This window comes from Malurus melanocephalus, unplaced genomic scaffold (genome assembly GCF_030028575.1).
Source record: "Malurus melanocephalus ecotype Western Australia unplaced genomic scaffold, MMel_1.1 scaffold_1149, whole genome shotgun sequence".
Lineage (NCBI taxonomy): Eukaryota > Metazoa > Chordata > Aves > Passeriformes > Maluridae > Malurus > Malurus melanocephalus.
Window position 1 is genome coordinate 37633 of NW_026624381.1, and position 16865 is coordinate 54497.

Here is a 16865-nt window from a genome sequence, read left to right on the forward strand (position 1 = left end):
GATTGGACCCAGATGTACCAGGACGCAGCCACCGGATCTTGGATGGGCTCAGCCGGGAGTGGCCCCACCCGGTCCCGCATCAACTCAGCCCCCCCCTGCACAAAGGCACCGTCTGCTCCCCCCCAGCACAACACGGAGCCTGGTACCGGGTCACCGGGTGGGTTTATTGGTATCAGTGTCACAGAGCTGTGCACAGCATGGGCAGGTGACAGCCACGCTGGTGACGCGCTCGGCCGGGGCCATCGCACCCGCCCTGTCCCCGTGCTGGCACCCATGGGTACAGGGAGCACCGTGGGGTTTTCCGGCGTGGCGGCTCCGGGATGAGCTGCAGCAGCTCCCACCACCACCACCAGGGCTTGGAGTGGGTGCTGGGAGCCTGGGGAAGAGGGGGGACCTATGGGGACTGTGAGGGGCTGAGGGGGCCATGCCAGGTGTGGCACAGAGGGGACACTAGGGGCGAGCTGCATCCCATACTGTGGGGGGGCYGGCGGCTTAGCTCTACTCTTTCTCAGCTTCCTCCTTCTCTTCTTCRTCATCCTTCTCTCCCTTGAGCTTCTGGCGAGCAAATTCCTCGATGACAATGTCCTCCTCGCTGGAAGGGAGAGCAGAGCATGGTGAGCCCACAGGAGGARAGGAAATCCCTGCTGACCCCAAGCCCTGCCCCTAATGGGGACAATGCAGTGGCCACCCCGGTCCTGTCACCCCACAGGAAACACTCTCAGGTCACTGTGAGACAGAGCCTGACCCCAGCACACAAACCCACGCCCCATCACTGCAAGCCTGCATGACCTGAGGAGCTGAACTTGCAGTTTCTAGTGGTTTTTAAGACAGTATTTTGGATTTCCAAGGGAGAAAAGGGGAAGGAAAACAAAGAGCTGAGTTACCTCCTTGAGAAAGATGGGCAGCGAGTGACAGCAAAGGAGAGCACAAAGTGAAAGGTAGGGGAGAAAATGGAAACAAAGAGTCAGCAAAAGAGATTCCAAAAGCTTGGGAATGTGAAATGATTTTACAAAACCTACGTGGAGCCACGGTGGGTACAGACCAAGAGATTTCCTCTTTGGAAATGTAAATATTCTCGCTGAGCTGGGAAAGGGGTGGGAGAGGGATTGGTGTGAAAGACTGGAGCTGCAGCTCGGTTTTCCAGACCCCAAATCCCAAAGCTCATGTCTAGCTGCAGGGTGTAACCAGACAGAAAACCTTTGGGKTTTTCCAAGGCAGGTCCATAGCTGTCAGGAATGGGTTTGGCACTGTGGCTTCCCTGAGGGAAGCAGCCCCAGCTGTGGCTTCAACTGGAATAAATTGATRTGGGAGAAGAAGAGGCCTCTGGTTCTGGGGAATGTGTAGGGACACAGGGATGGGACTTCCAGCAGATCTCTGCATGGGGACCAACACCATAGGGACATTTTGYCCAGTGGTGGCACTTGTGGCTGGAAGACGCTGCCAGCTGCTTCTGAGGGACAGGGTAGGGTCTGTGGCTGCAGTGARGGGAGTTGTCAAATAAACCCTGGAAGTTTTCAGAACAGGAAATCCCAGGATTTAATCCCTCCTGCTGCTTCYGGGAGTAGGCTCTGTGACACAGGCTCAGGGCTTTGAGACCTGGRTGGTTTAATCTAAGGATGTAACCTCAAGCTGGAATGTCACATCCAGCTGTGATGGCTCTGTGTGGTTTGGGTGTTAGAGGAAACATCTCTTTACCTTGGCTTGGCTGCATTCCAGTGATAAGCACAGGGAGAGAGGGATGGGGAGAGAAAACACATGCAGGTTAATACAGAAAGGACATTTCTCCTCACAGCTCTCCTTAATGCTCAGCTCTTTTCCCAGAAAGAGGAGCATTGGGAAGGGTGCTATGGGGAGGACACCTCTCACCCTGCTCCAGGACACAGGGTGGGTGTGGCACAGCTGGACAGCTGTGATGGGAAAACTGCTCCCATCCCGCTCCAGGACAGCTGGACAGCTGTGCCCATCCCATGGGGAAACTGCTCCCATCCCATTCCAGGACAGCTGGACAGCTGTGCCCATCCCATGGGGAAACTGCTTCCATCCCATTGCAGGACAGCTGGACAGCTGTGCCCATCCCACAGAGGGCAGAGCAGGGCCCTTGGCACCGAGGCAGTGGCACCAGAATTGTTTTCACCAGCTCCCCCATGAGCCAGAAGTGCCTCTTCCCTGCTGATTTTCAGCAGCATCCCACACACAACTCACTGTCGTCTGGCTTCGGGTGCATGAGGATGACAGGCATCTCCACCCCAACATCACTGGAAGGAAAAGCAGCTCTGTCACTAATCCTGCCCAGCACAGCACCAYGCCCAGCCCCACAGGCAGCTCCCCTTACCTGGAAGTGAGATCCCCCAGGATGCTGTGGCAGCAGGAGAGAAAGGATAGAAATGAGCCAAGGCAGAAGAGAGAATGTGTTAGACTGTGCTTTATATTGAGGGGGAAGATGGTTGATAACAGGGGGACAGAGAGCAGCCCAGGTCCCCAGGGAACAGGGCAGGGATGAGAGGGCCCATGGTGTGAGTCTCCTTTCCCCAGGGGTCCAAAATCCCCCAGCACCACCCGAAATGATGATCCCTGATTCCCTTGCCCACGGAGCCTCACCCTCCTCGGGACACCATCAGGTTGACCTTCACTTTGTAGGACACCAGGATGCCCAGCACCTCYTTGTCCATGCCAGGTCTCAGGCTAGGAAAAATGCAGAGGGGAGCAGTGAGCTGCAGGGTTTATCCATGTCCCGACACATGTGGGATGCACTGGGCTTTAGCAGGAGAGGAAAACTGGAGAAAAGAGGGTGAAGCCACAGAGCAGCTTCTGGAAGCTCCTTCCAAGACAAGACCCAGCTCTGTGTGTGGTCCAGGAGCTTTGAACAACATTGGAACTGGGGAGCTACACCTCTCCTACAGGATGGAGAGATGGGTCTGTGACAGTGTCACAAAATCCCTACATTTTCCAGCAGGATGGGGTGGGCTCAGGCACAGAGAGTGTGGGGGCCCTTGGAGGGAGCCCAGAACATCCCAAGCAGGGGGAAGAGGAGGAAAGGCATGGTGGGGAACAGGGGGAGCCCACGCAGCTCTTACATGGTGGTGGAGGCCAGGTTGGTGTCCTCGTGCTTGAGTTTGCCATCGAGAGCGAGGCCTCGCTTCTGGCGGTTGGCCGAGAGCAGGGGGGTCACCGAGTACGTTTTGGAGAAGGTGGAGTTGGCAGCCACGGTCTCACTGGGAGGGTGGGAGAGGAGAGCTCAGAGCCAGCCCCAGCCTGGGGGTGCTCAGCATCACAGCAGGCACCTGTTCAGGGCCAGCCCTGCCCTCCCCWGCAGCTGCTGGGCCATTTCCTCTTTTTGTTCCCTCCTCTCGTTCCCCTCTACAACCACCTCATTTTTCTGCCCCCAGCTTTGCTTCTTCCCTCCTCGTTCTCAGTGGGGCAGAGGCTGTGTCTGGCCTCAAAAATGCAAAGTGAGGAGAAGAAGCAGCCTGGGAGCAGCTGTGCATCTTCCCCAGGGACCCTCCCAGCCACCACCAGCTTGTGCTGTGGGGACGCTGTCCACRGCCTTCCCTCTCCTCTGCTTCCTCTGCACCTGCTCTTCTGACCCAGAGATCTTCTCTGCTTGGTGTAAAACTGTCCCATATCCCCTCTCCCCTCGAGCCCCCTGTCCCTTACTTTATCTCCTCGGTGCACACGGTCTTCGTGTATTTATCCAGGGAATACAGGACCACRTCTGTGATCTGATCCACTGGGGACAGACAAGGGGGAGCCGTGTTGGTGACGTGGCAGAGGCTCGTGGTCCCCATTTCTGACAGGATGTGACAGGTGCTGGGACATGCCCCTTCTGCCCCCTCTCACCTGAGATCTTAATTTTTTTCACGACCTTGTTGGTGGTGTTGTTGATGTTGACGGTCACRTGGATGGGTTCTCCGTGGTAGTAGATCTGCAGCGGGAAGAGGCTCGGTGATGTGACCAGAAATGCTGGCCCCCATCCCTGAGGGGACAGTGTCCCTACTGACCTCCCTATCCAGGGAAGCTTCGAGGTGCAGAGGCTTGTCTGACATCATGAACTGCCGGGTGGTCTCAGCTCTCGGGGCCGGCCCCGACTGCACCGGGGCGAACTGGACCTTGCGGATGATGAGGCGCACYGAGTTCCTGTGGGGACAGAGGTGCCACCCCCAGCGTCACCCATGGTGTCAACATGGTCACAGGGACTCTTTGGGGACATCACAGCATCTCCAGCCGAAGGTGCAAGTTGCAGCTGGTTCTCAGGACAGGATTTCATGCCCAATTTTGGGCAGAGCTCCCCAAACAAGCATGGCACAGGCTGGCAGAAGGTACTCAGCCTGACCCTGAAGCTGGTCACCCCAAAAAGACCCTGTGATTTGGTTTTAGGGTGAAAAAGGGGAGAAAGGGATCCCCTGAAAATACCTCTTGTGAATTTTCTCCTCCAGATTTTCAGCACAAAATCCTTTGACCTCAAAGTCCACGCCACAGGCCTGGGGAAACACATGTGGTCACTGAGCAGGAGGATTTCAGAGCTGCTCAAGCTTTAGGTTCCTTTTCTTCCTTGCTCCRCTGCATTCCCAGAGATCCTGGCACTGACTCCAACCATCCCTCCTCCCCACCCTCACCCCAAGGGCCATGAGAATAATAAATCCTCATTTTTAGCACCCCACAACTCACCGCCCTGCCCGGGAGAACAGTCCAGGGCACACAGGTTGGGGACAGCAGCTCACCTTTCCCACATCATCTGGYCCAGGCTGGAGGGTGATGGAGCAGGGCAGGTTGGTGGCAATCTGGGCAGAGCAGGGAAAGAGAGAAAAAAGGGAATAAAGAGCGTGTCCAGAGCTGAACCCCAGTGGCACCGCAGAGCTGCATGGCCAGGAGGGGCTGAGCAGCCCCTACCTCAAAGGTGAAGGGGTAGGCGTGCTCCCCGAGTTTCTTCATCAGCTTCTCCTGCAGAGGAGTGAGGGTTTTGGGGACCTGGTCGGGCACRGGTGGGTACAGCTGGGTGGTCAGCACATAGATGTCCTTCCTGAAGGTCAGGCCGATCACGTCCAGGTCATCGCGGCCGTAGCGGAAGGCGCAGGTCAGCGTCACATACACTGAGCCAGGCACACACACAGGGAGGGTGGGACAGAGCGGAGGCACAGGGCGTGAATAAAGAGAAGAAAAAACATCTCAAAAGCTCTTCAGCAGAAATGAGATTTCTCAAGACACTAAATATGAACAGGATCGCTCATGTCCTCTGCTGCTGTGGCCCCTCAGACAATGAGCTGCAGGTGACAYGGAGCAGCTTTAACCTGAGCACAGTCCCAGGCTCTGCTGAGCTTTGGAGCAGGTTCATCCCCTCCCTCGTGCCATATTTCTGTATCAATACCTTTCCTGTCCTTTAGGTACTCCGGGTCGATCAGGCAGACACCATCTGCAAACAAGCAAAGGAGGACAAGTGAGCTCAGCTGCCTGGAAAAATCTTTGCTAAAACACAGCTTTTTAGACCCAAATAATCCACTTTGCAGCTGGAAGGAGACTGAGAGGAGCTGCTGGTTGCGGGGATGGTGATGCCTCCTCCAGCATCTCTACCAGCAGCATGGCTGGKTTGCTTTGCAAAGGGACTTTGTCCCTTTCCCTACCATTTTTCCTAAGGATATTTGCAGGAAAATGTGGCATTTGCTCCTCCAAAGCTTCTCCTCCTGCTCTATCAGCAGCCTCCAGCACTGGGACTGGTCTCCCCGGGTTCTCCTGCCTGTAATTCCCCCTCAGTGCTGGGCACAGCCCCACTCACCTACAGATTCCACTGAATCCACATGATCGATAAAGTCTCTCTTCCCCAGGTAGATGGAAAGCTGGAGGCAGCACAGGGAGAAAGGGAAGAAGGAAACAAGTTCATGTTTGCCCTTGAATTGGCCCGAATTTTGAAGCCCTGAGTTGTGCCGTGGGTTTTGTCACCAGGTTGAACCAGAAGCACATTTTAGGGGTCATATCAGGGCATTTTTAAATTTCTCTTTTGAAAAGCCAGTCCTGCAGTGGCATCTCTAGGAATTAATCAGATTTCATAGGGAAGGCAGACCCAGCCTGGAGGGATCCCAGCACAGCCTAAACCTTGGGCTGGCCACACGAGGGCACAGGGCACGGGAGGGGACAGGGCACACAGACTGACCTTGGTGTTGGGGCTGGTCTTCTTGAAAACCCTGCAGAGAAAACAGAGACAGATATTCAGGAATGCCTTGGGCAAAGCTGGATGGGGCACAGGGAGATGATGGGCTGCCCTACAAACATCACCAGGAGCTACACCAGGGCATCCTGCTCCTGGGAATTCTGCAAATTCAGAGCCAAACACACCCCGGGATGTGCTCCTGAGCTCAGGGGAACCATGGAGGACTGGGTGGATTTTGTGTTTTAAGGGCAGGTGAGAAAGACCAAGACAGAGGAGATGGGGTTTTGTTGACTCCTTGAGATCTCCATGTGATTCACATTCCAGCCCCTGAGAGCAGCAGCTGGAGGGAGCTGGGTTCTTGCTTTCTCCCTCTGCTCCCACCCTGCAGTGCCCTGCTCCAGCCCAGTTCCAGATAAATAAATCAATGTACTTACTTTGATCCGTCTGCCATTTTAAGTCAACACAGGAATCTCCAGGTGGGAATCTGCGGGGAGAGACAGGGGAAGCTGTGGGTGAGGCACTGGGGAAGAGGCAGCCCCAGCCATGGCCACCATCCAATATTCTGCACATTCCAACCAACTGCAGAGCCCTCGGGATGTGGTGCTGTCGGATTTGCAGAATTTGGGAGCTCTGGGGCAACAAATGGGAGCTGAGCCAGCCAAAAAATGGGGGATGGAGTGGGAGAGAAAAAGGGACAGTGTTGCCCCAGAAAAGAGGAAGAACAGGGGTGATCCCCAATACAGCAGGTTCAGGACTGGGAAAGGCAAGAAAGTGAACAAAAGGCCGTACAGAGTCCAAATTTTAATGATTTTTCTGCCTGCTGGAAATTGGCTGCCATGGCTCAGCAGTAGGAATGGGCTCATTTTGTCCTGYCACTCACAGGAAAGTGAGGAAAACACAGAAAAGAAGGTCAAGGGAAGTTCAACTGCCCCATGGAAAGAGGGGTCTGGGGGTTCACAGTCCCTCCATCCCATCCATCCCTTTGGGCTGGGAGTGGGGCCGGGGCTGCTCAGCCCTGCCYGAGCTCTGCTGGCCAGAAGGAACCTGCAAAGATCCTGTAAAGATCAGCAGCTGATTCTCTGGGATATTAGATGGGATGAGCTCAGCTTCTTAGGGACAGCTCTGACACGAGCACAGCTTAAGCCCAGGCAGGATTTTAAGCCCCGGGGGCACGTGGACAGAGTTGCCTCTGAACACAAGCACAGGGAAGCTGGTGAGAGAGGAGSAACTGCCACGGGGAGAGGAGATGATGCTCTTCCCTGTAGGAAGACAAGAGATCCAAGCTCATGATCTTTGACACCCTTGGATGTGAAGTTTGGGAATCCTCACCTGCAGGGTGAGAAGGTGCAAAGGGAGTGGGAGCAGAGCTTGCCCCCACCAAACCCCAGGAACTGGGGATGAGGCAACAAAAGATGGAGGGGAGAAGAGCTGAACTCCTCCTCTGCATCTCCCAAGACCCAACAAGTGGACTCAGACCCTTCCTGCCTTGGCTCAGYTGTCCCATGCCACTAGGTGACCCCTCTGCCATGTTCTTTGGCCACGATGGAATCCCTTTTGTCCACCTTTTTCCCAATTTTCAGCTCCAAACCACCCTCCTTCCAGCCACAATCTAGTACCAATATCCCTGCCCTGAGTGTTTTCCAAACTCTTAGAACCCCAAAAAGCCAGCAGGGCCCAGGCAGCACTCACCTGGCAGGCAGATGGATGGACAGACGTTCTCCTCTTCCTCTCCCAGCACGTCCCAGTGCCACCCAGTCACTATGGGCTGCTCCCAGTCCTGCAGCTTCTTATATCCCCCCCGGCTGTCCCTCCCCTGGCATCTGATCTCGCCCACTCAGCCCTGGCYGGGGCTGCAGGGGGTGTGTGTCTGTGTGTGAGCGCTCCGTGGGACAGGGACTTGAGGCAAGAATCCTATTAGTTGATTAATTGGGGAGACGCTTCATGAGTAAGAGTGGGCTATAAATACRTCTCTCGCTGGAGCCCTGGGAAAGCAGCTTAGGGGGATTGGYAAAGCGGGCTTAGGGGCAAGGTGATGGTAATTGAGGTGGAAGCTCTGCTCCTGGTGGCAAGGGSTGTGGATTCCCATAGGGGCTCTCTGCAGTGCTCCCATGGCAGGGGGAGAAGGGCCAGGCCTGGGCATGAGGTTGGATGGAGATGGCAGAGATGGAGGGACCAGTCCCCTCCCTATCCATTCTTCCTGGCTGGATAACAGATGGATGGAGGCACAAGCAGCTTCCTGCATGGCCAACATGCCCATGTGGTTGGTCACCTAGAGATGAGCTGCCATGGCACACAGGCCACCCTCCCCATGGGGACAGTGCTGTRGAGATGATGGGGTGAAGGCAGGATTCACCCTCCCTGAACCATGAGGGAAGGAGCAGCCACTGTCCCCAGCCCAGCATCATTTCATAACTCCCAGGCTGGCCTCGCCTGACCCGATTAGAGCATCATTAACTCCAGGTGTGCTGCTGCCAAGGGGACACTGTGGGGAGCTTAGAGTGGCTCTGTCAGGAGAGCAACATTGCCACTGCAACCCTGCCCCAGCCCCAGCCAGGGTGTGGGATACCCCTTTTGTGGGGCTGGCTCCAGGGGTGGGGCACAAGGACAGCCCAGGGTGTCYAGAAGCTGCTCCAGCAAGGCCCTGCTCATCCTCCTCACCTCCACCATCCCTCAAGCCCTTCCTCTGGGGTTGCTCATGGTTCTGGCTCAACCCCCATAGCTGAGCACTGGGGTCAGGATATTCCTGATCAGAGCTGTGCCTCCATCTGAGAGCTGCCAGCTCCCCCCAAGACCCTGCATCAGCTCAGCAGCCTTCACCACCCAAACACATCTCACCTGCCCCCCCTGGGCCACTGGGAGCCACCATGGCATGCCAGCCCCAGCAGCCCCASTGCCAGGGCTTTAGCTGCCAGCACACGTTACCCAGGGCCGGGACTTGTGATCTCATTAATTGCACTCAGGAGAGCTGCTTAGGTTCCAGATTAACGGGCGCTATTTCTGCCGCAGTCAGGGGGACACGTGAACTGTGACCTTCACGCTGGCGGGTGAAACAGGAGGAGGAGGAGGAGGAGGAGGAAGAGGAGGAGGCAGCAGTGGCAGCCCCACCTGGACACCCCCTGCCCAGCCAAGGCCCTCAGTGCTGTGCCTCACCTAATCCTGAGCTTTGTTTGTGCCTCTTGATTACGCCCTTAATGAGGGCCCTGCCATGGAGGCCACTCCTCAGCTCTGCACAGYGTGGTGAGGATGGAGAGCAGGGCTCATCGTGGCCCCTTTAGCTCAGCCAAATTCCAGCTGGGTAGGCTCAGCCTTGCCCAAGGTGGGGAGCAGATAATTCCTCTTCCCAAAACAGTGGAGAGATGGACAGAGCCCAAATCCCTTCCCACGCTCACGCCGTGCTCCAAACCAAGTACCAGGGAAGGAARAAGGGTTCAAAATAATAGGGAAATAAAAGAGGTTGCCTTCCTTTTTCCTGTGTAATGTATGGCCAGGGGTTCCTCTCATGTCCTCATCCCACCATCCCTCCCTGTCCATGCACAGTGTGAAGCAAACAGCCACTTCCAGAGAGACGGGACACCAGCAGATGTGGGGCTGGTGGAGCATGGGGGAGCATGGCTTCATCCCTCTGTCCMAATGGACAATGCCCTGGAGCATCCTGCCTTCCCAGGGAAGGGCCATGGGGCTTTCTGCATCCCCAGGTTTTGAAGGAAGCCTTGGTACAGCCAGAGCCCCCCACTAATCTGGCACTGAACCCACATTGCTTCCAACCTCACCCGTGCCCAGGTGCTGGCAGAGCTTCAGGTGCCCCTGGCACGGTCCCAGCTCAGCCTCTGGCRCTGCACACCACAGCCACCTTACATAAACACTCACAGCAGGCACTGCTGATTTCCCAAAGCCCCTCAGAGCTCCAGGGCTTCCTCTCCTGATCCGGATTAAGCGGCGTGGATGGCATTAACTGGGAGACAGGCACCTCTGCGCCTGCTGGGAATTACTGCCGTGATGTTAAGTAACGGGAGGGAGCAGCTCTGCTGGGACAGGGGCTCCAGCAGGATGGGGGTCTCAGCAGGATGGGGGTCTCCAGCCCCACAAAAACCTGCCACCTCTGTGTGTCCCCATGGAAGGTGCTGGGTAGTGTGGCACCCACTGTTGTGTGACCAGAACCATCAGCCCAAAAKGATGCAGGTGGCCCAACTTCTCACTGGCCCGGCCACAGGTTCCTCTCAAGGTGGGAACCCAGGAGGAAGTCTGGCAGGGGGTTTTGGTATGTCTGTGCCAGTGGGCTGGGGCAGGAGCTGAGGGGCACTGTCCCTTTGCTTTGGCCCTGGCTGCAGGCATGTGCAGTGGTGACAAGGGTGGTGGCCAGCCAGGAGCGTGGCTTGGCACAGTGCTCCATCCTCATCCTCATCCTTATCCTCCTCCAGCAGGAATCTGCTTCTCCATCTATCCCCTGAGCATCCCTGGAGCTGCCAGGCGCTTGGACAGCAGACGGTTGCTTCCGCTCATCTGTAATTAATTGCTGCTAATCACCCTGGCAGCTCGAGCCACCGCACGCGTGTGGCCCCACTCGCTCCCTGCCACGAGGAGTAAAAACCTCTGGGGCTGTGCCCGGGAGCTGCGGTGCTGTCTGAACCCTGTCCTGCTGGGAAAAGTCTCCTTCCCGACCCCTTCCCGGGAGCCCCCGAGYCCCGATTCCCTTCCACCTGCAGGCAGGGCACACGCAGAGAGTGACATGAGTGCCACTGTGGGTGCCCGGTGCCCGCAGCAGCTCCARGGGCAGAGCTCGGCCCCAAGGTGGGCAGCTCAACCCCTGCCCACCGCCCCAAACACATTTCCGGGGCTTTCTGCCATCCTACACCACTGTCAGTCCTTTCTCCCGTTCTGCCCATCCCTCATGYCCGAGGAAGAAGAGCAGAGGGGGAAGGTGGTGGCAGAGCGCGGTGCGGGAGTGTCCCCGCTGTCCCCGCCGTGCCGGGCCCGTGTGGCCGCTGCCTTGCCCCGGTAGCGGGGCTGGAGGAGGAGCGAGGAAGCCGCTCCCGGGCTGGGGAGAGCGGAACGCACAGAAGGAGGAAGAGCGCGGCCGCCGCCGTGCCGAGCGAGCAGCACCGAGYGGGGGGSCCGAGGGCATCGCGGTGGGCACTGYGTGACCCCAAACTGCCGCCCCGATGGGCAGCGTGGCGAGAACGGGGCCGGTGTGACCAACCGGGAGGAGCCCAGCGGGGCTGGTGCAGSATCACAGCCCCGCTCCTGCTCGGCTGCACCCCAAAAGCTCAGGTCGCTGAACCCCACGGGAGCCCCGCACGGCATCTGTGAGGGACGGTGAGTGTGCCGGGTGAGGTGGGACCCCTGCGTGCCACCAGCATGGCTGTCCTCGCTGTGCACCACGGCAGGATGGTGGCCCGGGGCCACCTTTCCTGTGACCSCACCACGGGAAGGATGCGCTCTCTGATCTGCCCCCGTGCTCCCTGCAGGCTGGAGCCTCCGTGATGAGGATCATCCAGASCCCCAGCCTCCACCAGCTGTCCCCCGGGTGCTCCTGCCACGCTGCCTGGCTGCAGGGTACCCTGTCCCCATGAGCATCACCTCGGTGGCTCCCTGTCACCCGCCAGGACCCGCAGCCAGCGCCGCGCTCGGGTACCGGGAGCCCCGTACCCCCACCCCACCTCGTTCTTCACCCGCCCCGGCAGCCCCGGTGACGGTCACCAGCCCCCGCTGAGCTGGATGAGGGGCTGGGACGGGGACACGGCGCAGCAGGATGGCCGCAGCAGGGTGGTACCACGGGGACATCAGCCAGGTGGTGGCCGAGGAGCTGCTGGCCAAGGCCGGCCGGGACGGCTCCTTCCTGGTGCGGGACAGCGAGTCGGTGAAGGGGGCRTATGCCCTGTGCCTCCTGTGAGTCCCTGCCCTGCCTCTGCGCGTGGTTTCTGTCTCCTGTCCTTTGCCTGCCTTCCTCTGTGCCTCTCCCTGCTCCAGGCGCTTCCAAAACCTCGTGGAAGGGCGTTCTGCTGGGGTGAGCRGGGCAGCTCCTTGGCACTGGGGTTTTTGAGGGATCCCGGGGTCAGGCTGGTGGAGAACCCCGTGTCCTTGGGAGCAGGATGAAGGTTGGGCCACAACCCTGCCCAGCACCACGGCTGCTGCATGGATAACCCCAAATGCAGGGCGTGCTGCGCTGTGTGGGGTGTGCTGGGCTGTGAGCATCTCCCACGCTGGGGCTTTGGGGCTGCAACCATCAGTGTGGGGACTCTTGCCATCCCCACGCCTGGAATCAAGTGTGCAGCCCCTGAGAGCACGGCTGCCTGCATCCCTCCTGCTCTGCCAGCCTCCTGCTCTGCCAGCCTCCTGCTCTGCCAGCCTCCTGCCTGCACCTCTTCTGCTCTGCACCCTTTCTGTTCTGCATCATTCCTGCTTTGCATCACTCCTGCTCTTCTCCCTTCCTGTTCTACACATCTTCTGCTGTCCTCCCTTCCTGCTCTTCACCCTTTCTGTTCTGCGCCCTTCCTGCTCTTCACCCTTTCTGTTCTGCACCTTTCCTGCTCTTCACCCTTTCTGCTCTTCACCCTTCCTGCTCTGCTCCCTTTCTCTTTTGCAAACCTTCTGCTCTTCACCCTTCCTGCTCTGCTCCCTTTCTCTTTTGCAAACCTTCTGCTCTTCACCCTTCCTGCTCTTCACCCTTCCTGCTCTGCACCCCTCCTGCCCGTGTGTCACAGGTCTGTGTGGGTGGGTTTGGCAGGATTCTCCCCCTTCCCTCCACTGTCCCCCCTTTTTGTGGGGCAAATTGCAAACACGTGGTACCAAGGGGAACCGGGGGTGCGGGGCTGAGTCCAGGTGGATGGCACAGGGTGGTGGCACAGGGTGGTGGCACACGATGGTGGTCAGGTGGGGATGTGTGGTGGCCCCACAGCAGCGTGGCAAGGGCTCTGTCTGGTTCAAAGCCACCAGACTGTGCACCCTGGTGAGTGCTGGTGCTGTTTGGAGGAAGGGACACCCTGCACATCCTCCCACAGACCCCGAGCTGAGGGTGATGATTTATTTCTAGAAATGCTCGCTCAGTTCCTCTCTCTGCAGAGGGGATGGGGTGTTTTGCCTCAGGGCTGGGCCCCCAGCGCTGCCACAGCKCTGGGCAGCGGGGTGGGAGCTCTCACCTGCTCTCTCCAGGTTCCAGAGGCACGTCTACACCTACCGCATCCTCCCGGATGACGAGGGGCTGCTCTCCGTGCAGGTGGGTGCAGGAGGGGCGCACCCCTGCCCCGGGCGGTGTYTCGGAGCTGGGTGTGGGCAGGATGCAGCTGTGCAGGGCCCCGGGGCTGGTCCCCAGTCACCGGCACGGTGGCACCAGCTGCGGTTTGTTCTCCGTGCGAGCTGCAGGATGCGGGGGCGCTTTGCAGCCGCTCCTTCAGCTCGGGGCTGTCWGAGGCTGCCCCTCCGCAGCACAACATTTCCTGCCACTGTCCCTTCCTGCCACTGACCCTGGCACAGTCTGTCCCCAAGGGGTCTGTGCTGGCCTCGGTTTACCTCTTCCATGTCCCCTCCGGGTTTCTCCTGGTGCCCAGCCCTCGGCAGCTTCCTTTTCTGCCCCTAAAAAGAGCATCCTCACTGTCCACAGGGATAATCCCTGTCTGCTGAAGTAGGCTGATGTCCCCATGCTCCTCATGAGCCCTCACCCCATGGGTYCGGTGTCCAGCTGGCACTTCCAGCTCACCACGGACACATTTTGAGGGACAGACCCCCTGGACACGGCAGGCTGGGGCTGCCCTGGCACAGGAGGGGATGTGACGGCTCTTCCCCTGCTCTGCCTCCCCAGACCATCCAGGGCATCCAAGCCAAGTGTTTCCACACCCTCCCCGACCTGATYGGCGCCTACCAGCACCCCAACAACGGGCTGGTGACCCCGCTGCTGCACCCCGTGCACCGGGCGAGGCCGGACGAGGACTCGGGTGAGCCAGGGAGGGGCCGGGGGCTGTGCCCGGGGGCTGTGCCCGGCTGCTCTCTCAGGAGGGTCCCGCTGAGCCGGTGGCTCTGCCCGCAGACGGGGAGGATGCCCGAGGCTGGGGGCACACGGTGCCGTGTCCCGGCGCTCCCGCCGCCGGCCGGACCCACATCCCGCAGCAGCTGCACCAGAGGCTGCAGGAGCAGATGCACAGCAGGTAACGCACCGCTGCTCGCCCCGGGCCATGGGATGGGCGTGCCCAGGGGCGATCCTTATGGCCACCCSTCTCACAGCCCGGCCAGTGACTTCACGGGCTTGATGGCCGAGTACCTGACCCACCACGTGCAGCTGGACCTGGAGGCTCTGTGCCACGGGCACCCGCAGCTGCGGCACCTCAGCACCGCGCTGGCCACTGCCTGCCGGGCACTGCACAGGTCAGTGGCGTGGGGACGGCGGGGCTGGAGCTGCGCCACCCCCCGGGGCCACCCTCCTTGTCCCCCTCCCGTTTCGGTGCCTGAGAGTCGCCATCAAAGCATGGGAAGTGCCCACACCGCCTTTCGCCCGCTCCTCTCCTCCCCTGCAGTGAGATCGACCTCACGCTGGCGTGTCTGGAGACCCTGGCCAAGGTTTTTGACACCCCCGTGTCCCCCCGCAGCCCGGCCAGGGAGCAGGTGAGTCCCCCCCACAGCCCCCAACGACCCCCACATGTTGTGGTGCAGCCCAGACCCACAGTGAGGAATCCAGCGGTCCAGAGCTGCTCCAAAAATATCCATCCTCACCCTCAGGGCTTCCTGAGCAGCGATCCGGACCTGGAGCTGCTCCTCAATAAGATCTCTGCTGTCAACCAACTCCTCTCTTCACTGGAGAAGAAGGTGCCTGACCCAATCTCGTGGTGCAGGGGGAGGCACAGTGACCCCTCCCCTAAATCAAAGCAAGCTCTGGGGGCAGCTCTGTCCATGTCTCCCAGCTGGCCCTGTGCCCCCAGTCCAGTGCCATCTCTCTGGCAGGTGCTCAAATCACTGCAGGAGATGGTGACAAGGCACAACCTGGCACTGCCCAGCGTGGCTGCGGCTCCCCCACCGGCTGCCAGGCCCCTGGCCGTGCAGAGCTTCGAGGTGAGGGTGGGGACTCAGCGGGACCCCGGTGTCACTGCTGGGCAGGGCAGGAGTGGGGACAGCCCCTGAGCCACGTCCCTGTGTGCAGGTGAAGGTGGGGAAGTCCCAGCGCGTGGCCCTGACAGTGGACGTGGAGTCGGGGACAGTGACCGTCACCAAGAGGGGCAGCGGCTCCCYGGAGGAGGTGATCCCACAGGATAAAAGTAAGGGGCTTTGGGGCCAGTGGGATTCTTTGGGGATGAAGGGTTCCTTGCACAGGCCTGATAACAGGGGACAGGCTCCACRCCCTGTCACACCCCAAGCCCCCATCCCACACTGCCCCATGGCGGGATGTGGGGCCACCATCACCCCCCTGACCCCMCAACATTCAGTCCTGCAGCTGATCAAGTACCAGAGTGTGCAGAGCAAGGTGAGGCTGGTGTGTGCCCGTGAGAACCAGAAGAGCCTGAGCAGGGACTTCATCTTCCCCAGCGCGCGGGTGAGCAGCACCAGCCCAGTCCACAGCGTGTCCTGGGGGAATATGGGAAGCAGCAAATGAGGGGTCTCAAGGCTGAGACCACTCCCACAAGCCGGCTCCTACCCYTGGGGGTGATGTCCACCTCACCCTGCTGCGCTGTGCCCTCCATCTCCCTAAGACACCCTCCCCATCCCACAGAAGCGAGAGGCGTTTTGCCAGCTGCTGCAGCTGATGAGGATCCAGCATTCCAACCTGGAYGAGCCCGAGCTCATCTCAGTGTATGTCGGGACGTGGAACATGGGTAAGGGGCCAGGAGACAGCGGCATTGTCCTGGGAGGTCGTTGTGGCTCGTCATAAATCCAGTGGGTTTGGGGAGGAAACCTCAGGTGTGAGCTGGCTGTCAGTGAGAGGAGGAGGCAGGAGAAGACAGACACCACCCTGGCTGTCCGGGCTTTCTGTCCTGATCCGCTCCCTTGGAGGTGTTGGGGACATAGAGGAGCTGGGACATYGTGAGGGTTTTGGGCTGGAAATGCCAGCAGCAGTTTGGGATGCACCATGGGGCTGGCACGGCGCTCCCAGCCCCGGCAGCTCCCGGAGACGGGCAGGGTGTATGCTGGAGAGGAGCTCTGGAGCCTGTGTGACCCACATCCCTGCCCGCAGGCAGCGCGCCCCCACCCCGCTCCCTGGCCTCCTGGCTGACCTCGAGGGGCTTGGGGCGCACGCAGGACGAGACCACRGCCTGCATCCCCCACGACATCTACGTGATCGGCACACAGGAGAACTCCCTGGGCGACCGCGAGTGGGTCGAGTTCCTCTGCGCCTCCCTCAAGACCCTCATGGCCATCGACTACCGAGTGGTAACGGCGGGCACAGCCCGGCCCGGGGGGCTGGGTACCTGCAGCCATCACCCCACAGCTCCTACCCCAACCCCCCGGGTCCTTTCTCACCCCAAATCAGCCCAGGGAACCTCCTGTGCCCCATGAGTGCCATCCCCAGGAGTCAGGGATGGGGTGCTGACCTACCTGCATCCCCCGTGGCTGTGGGGCAGGATGGGGGGGCCAGGGCAGGCTCACCCCCTGCCCCACCGCAGGTGGCCCTGCAGTGCCTGTGGAGCATCAAGATCGTGGTGCTGGTGAAGCCGGAGCACCAGCGGCGCATCAGCCACGTCCACACATCCAGCGTGAAAACCGGGATCGCCAACACGCTGGGTACGGGTGGGATGGGATGGGATGG

General features: G+C 59.6%; 2 protein-coding genes across 2 annotated transcripts in view; one reads left to right on the forward strand and one right to left on the reverse strand.

Moving 5' to 3' along the window:
- Positions 1-206: 206 nt before the first annotated feature.
- Positions 207-9005, reverse strand: ARR3 (arrestin 3). The gene is made up of 15 exons (XM_057387153.1): positions 8975-9005; positions 6143-6219; positions 5768-5828; positions 5363-5407; positions 4888-5087; positions 4719-4778; positions 4411-4478; positions 3999-4134; positions 3838-3922; positions 3655-3727; positions 3075-3212; positions 2599-2682; positions 2333-2356; positions 2198-2255; positions 207-600 (listed from the first exon to the last, which is right to left on the reverse strand). The coding sequence occupies exons 1-15, from the start codon at positions 9003-9005 to the stop codon at positions 499-501; spliced, it is 1242 nt and encodes a 413-aa protein (XP_057243136.1). The 3' UTR covers positions 207-498.
- Positions 9006-11611: 2606 nt separating this feature from the next.
- Positions 11612-16865, forward strand: part of LOC130586376 (phosphatidylinositol 3,4,5-trisphosphate 5-phosphatase 2-like) — an 8994-nt gene continuing 3740 nt past the window's right edge. The window contains exons 1-13 of the mRNA XM_057387165.1: positions 11612-12025; positions 13289-13352; positions 13935-14067; positions 14160-14277; positions 14354-14494; positions 14644-14731; positions 14846-14932; positions 15068-15175; positions 15264-15378; positions 15547-15653; positions 15831-15933; positions 16293-16489; positions 16723-16840. Of these exons, the coding sequence (XP_057243148.1) occupies positions 11889-12025; positions 13289-13352; positions 13935-14067; positions 14160-14277; positions 14354-14494; positions 14644-14731; positions 14846-14932; positions 15068-15175; positions 15264-15378; positions 15547-15653; positions 15831-15933; positions 16293-16489; positions 16723-16840 (1516 nt within the window). The 5' untranslated portion in view covers positions 11612-11888. The remainder of the gene's footprint in view (positions 12026-13288; positions 13353-13934; positions 14068-14159; positions 14278-14353; positions 14495-14643; positions 14732-14845; positions 14933-15067; positions 15176-15263; positions 15379-15546; positions 15654-15830; positions 15934-16292; positions 16490-16722; positions 16841-16865) is intronic.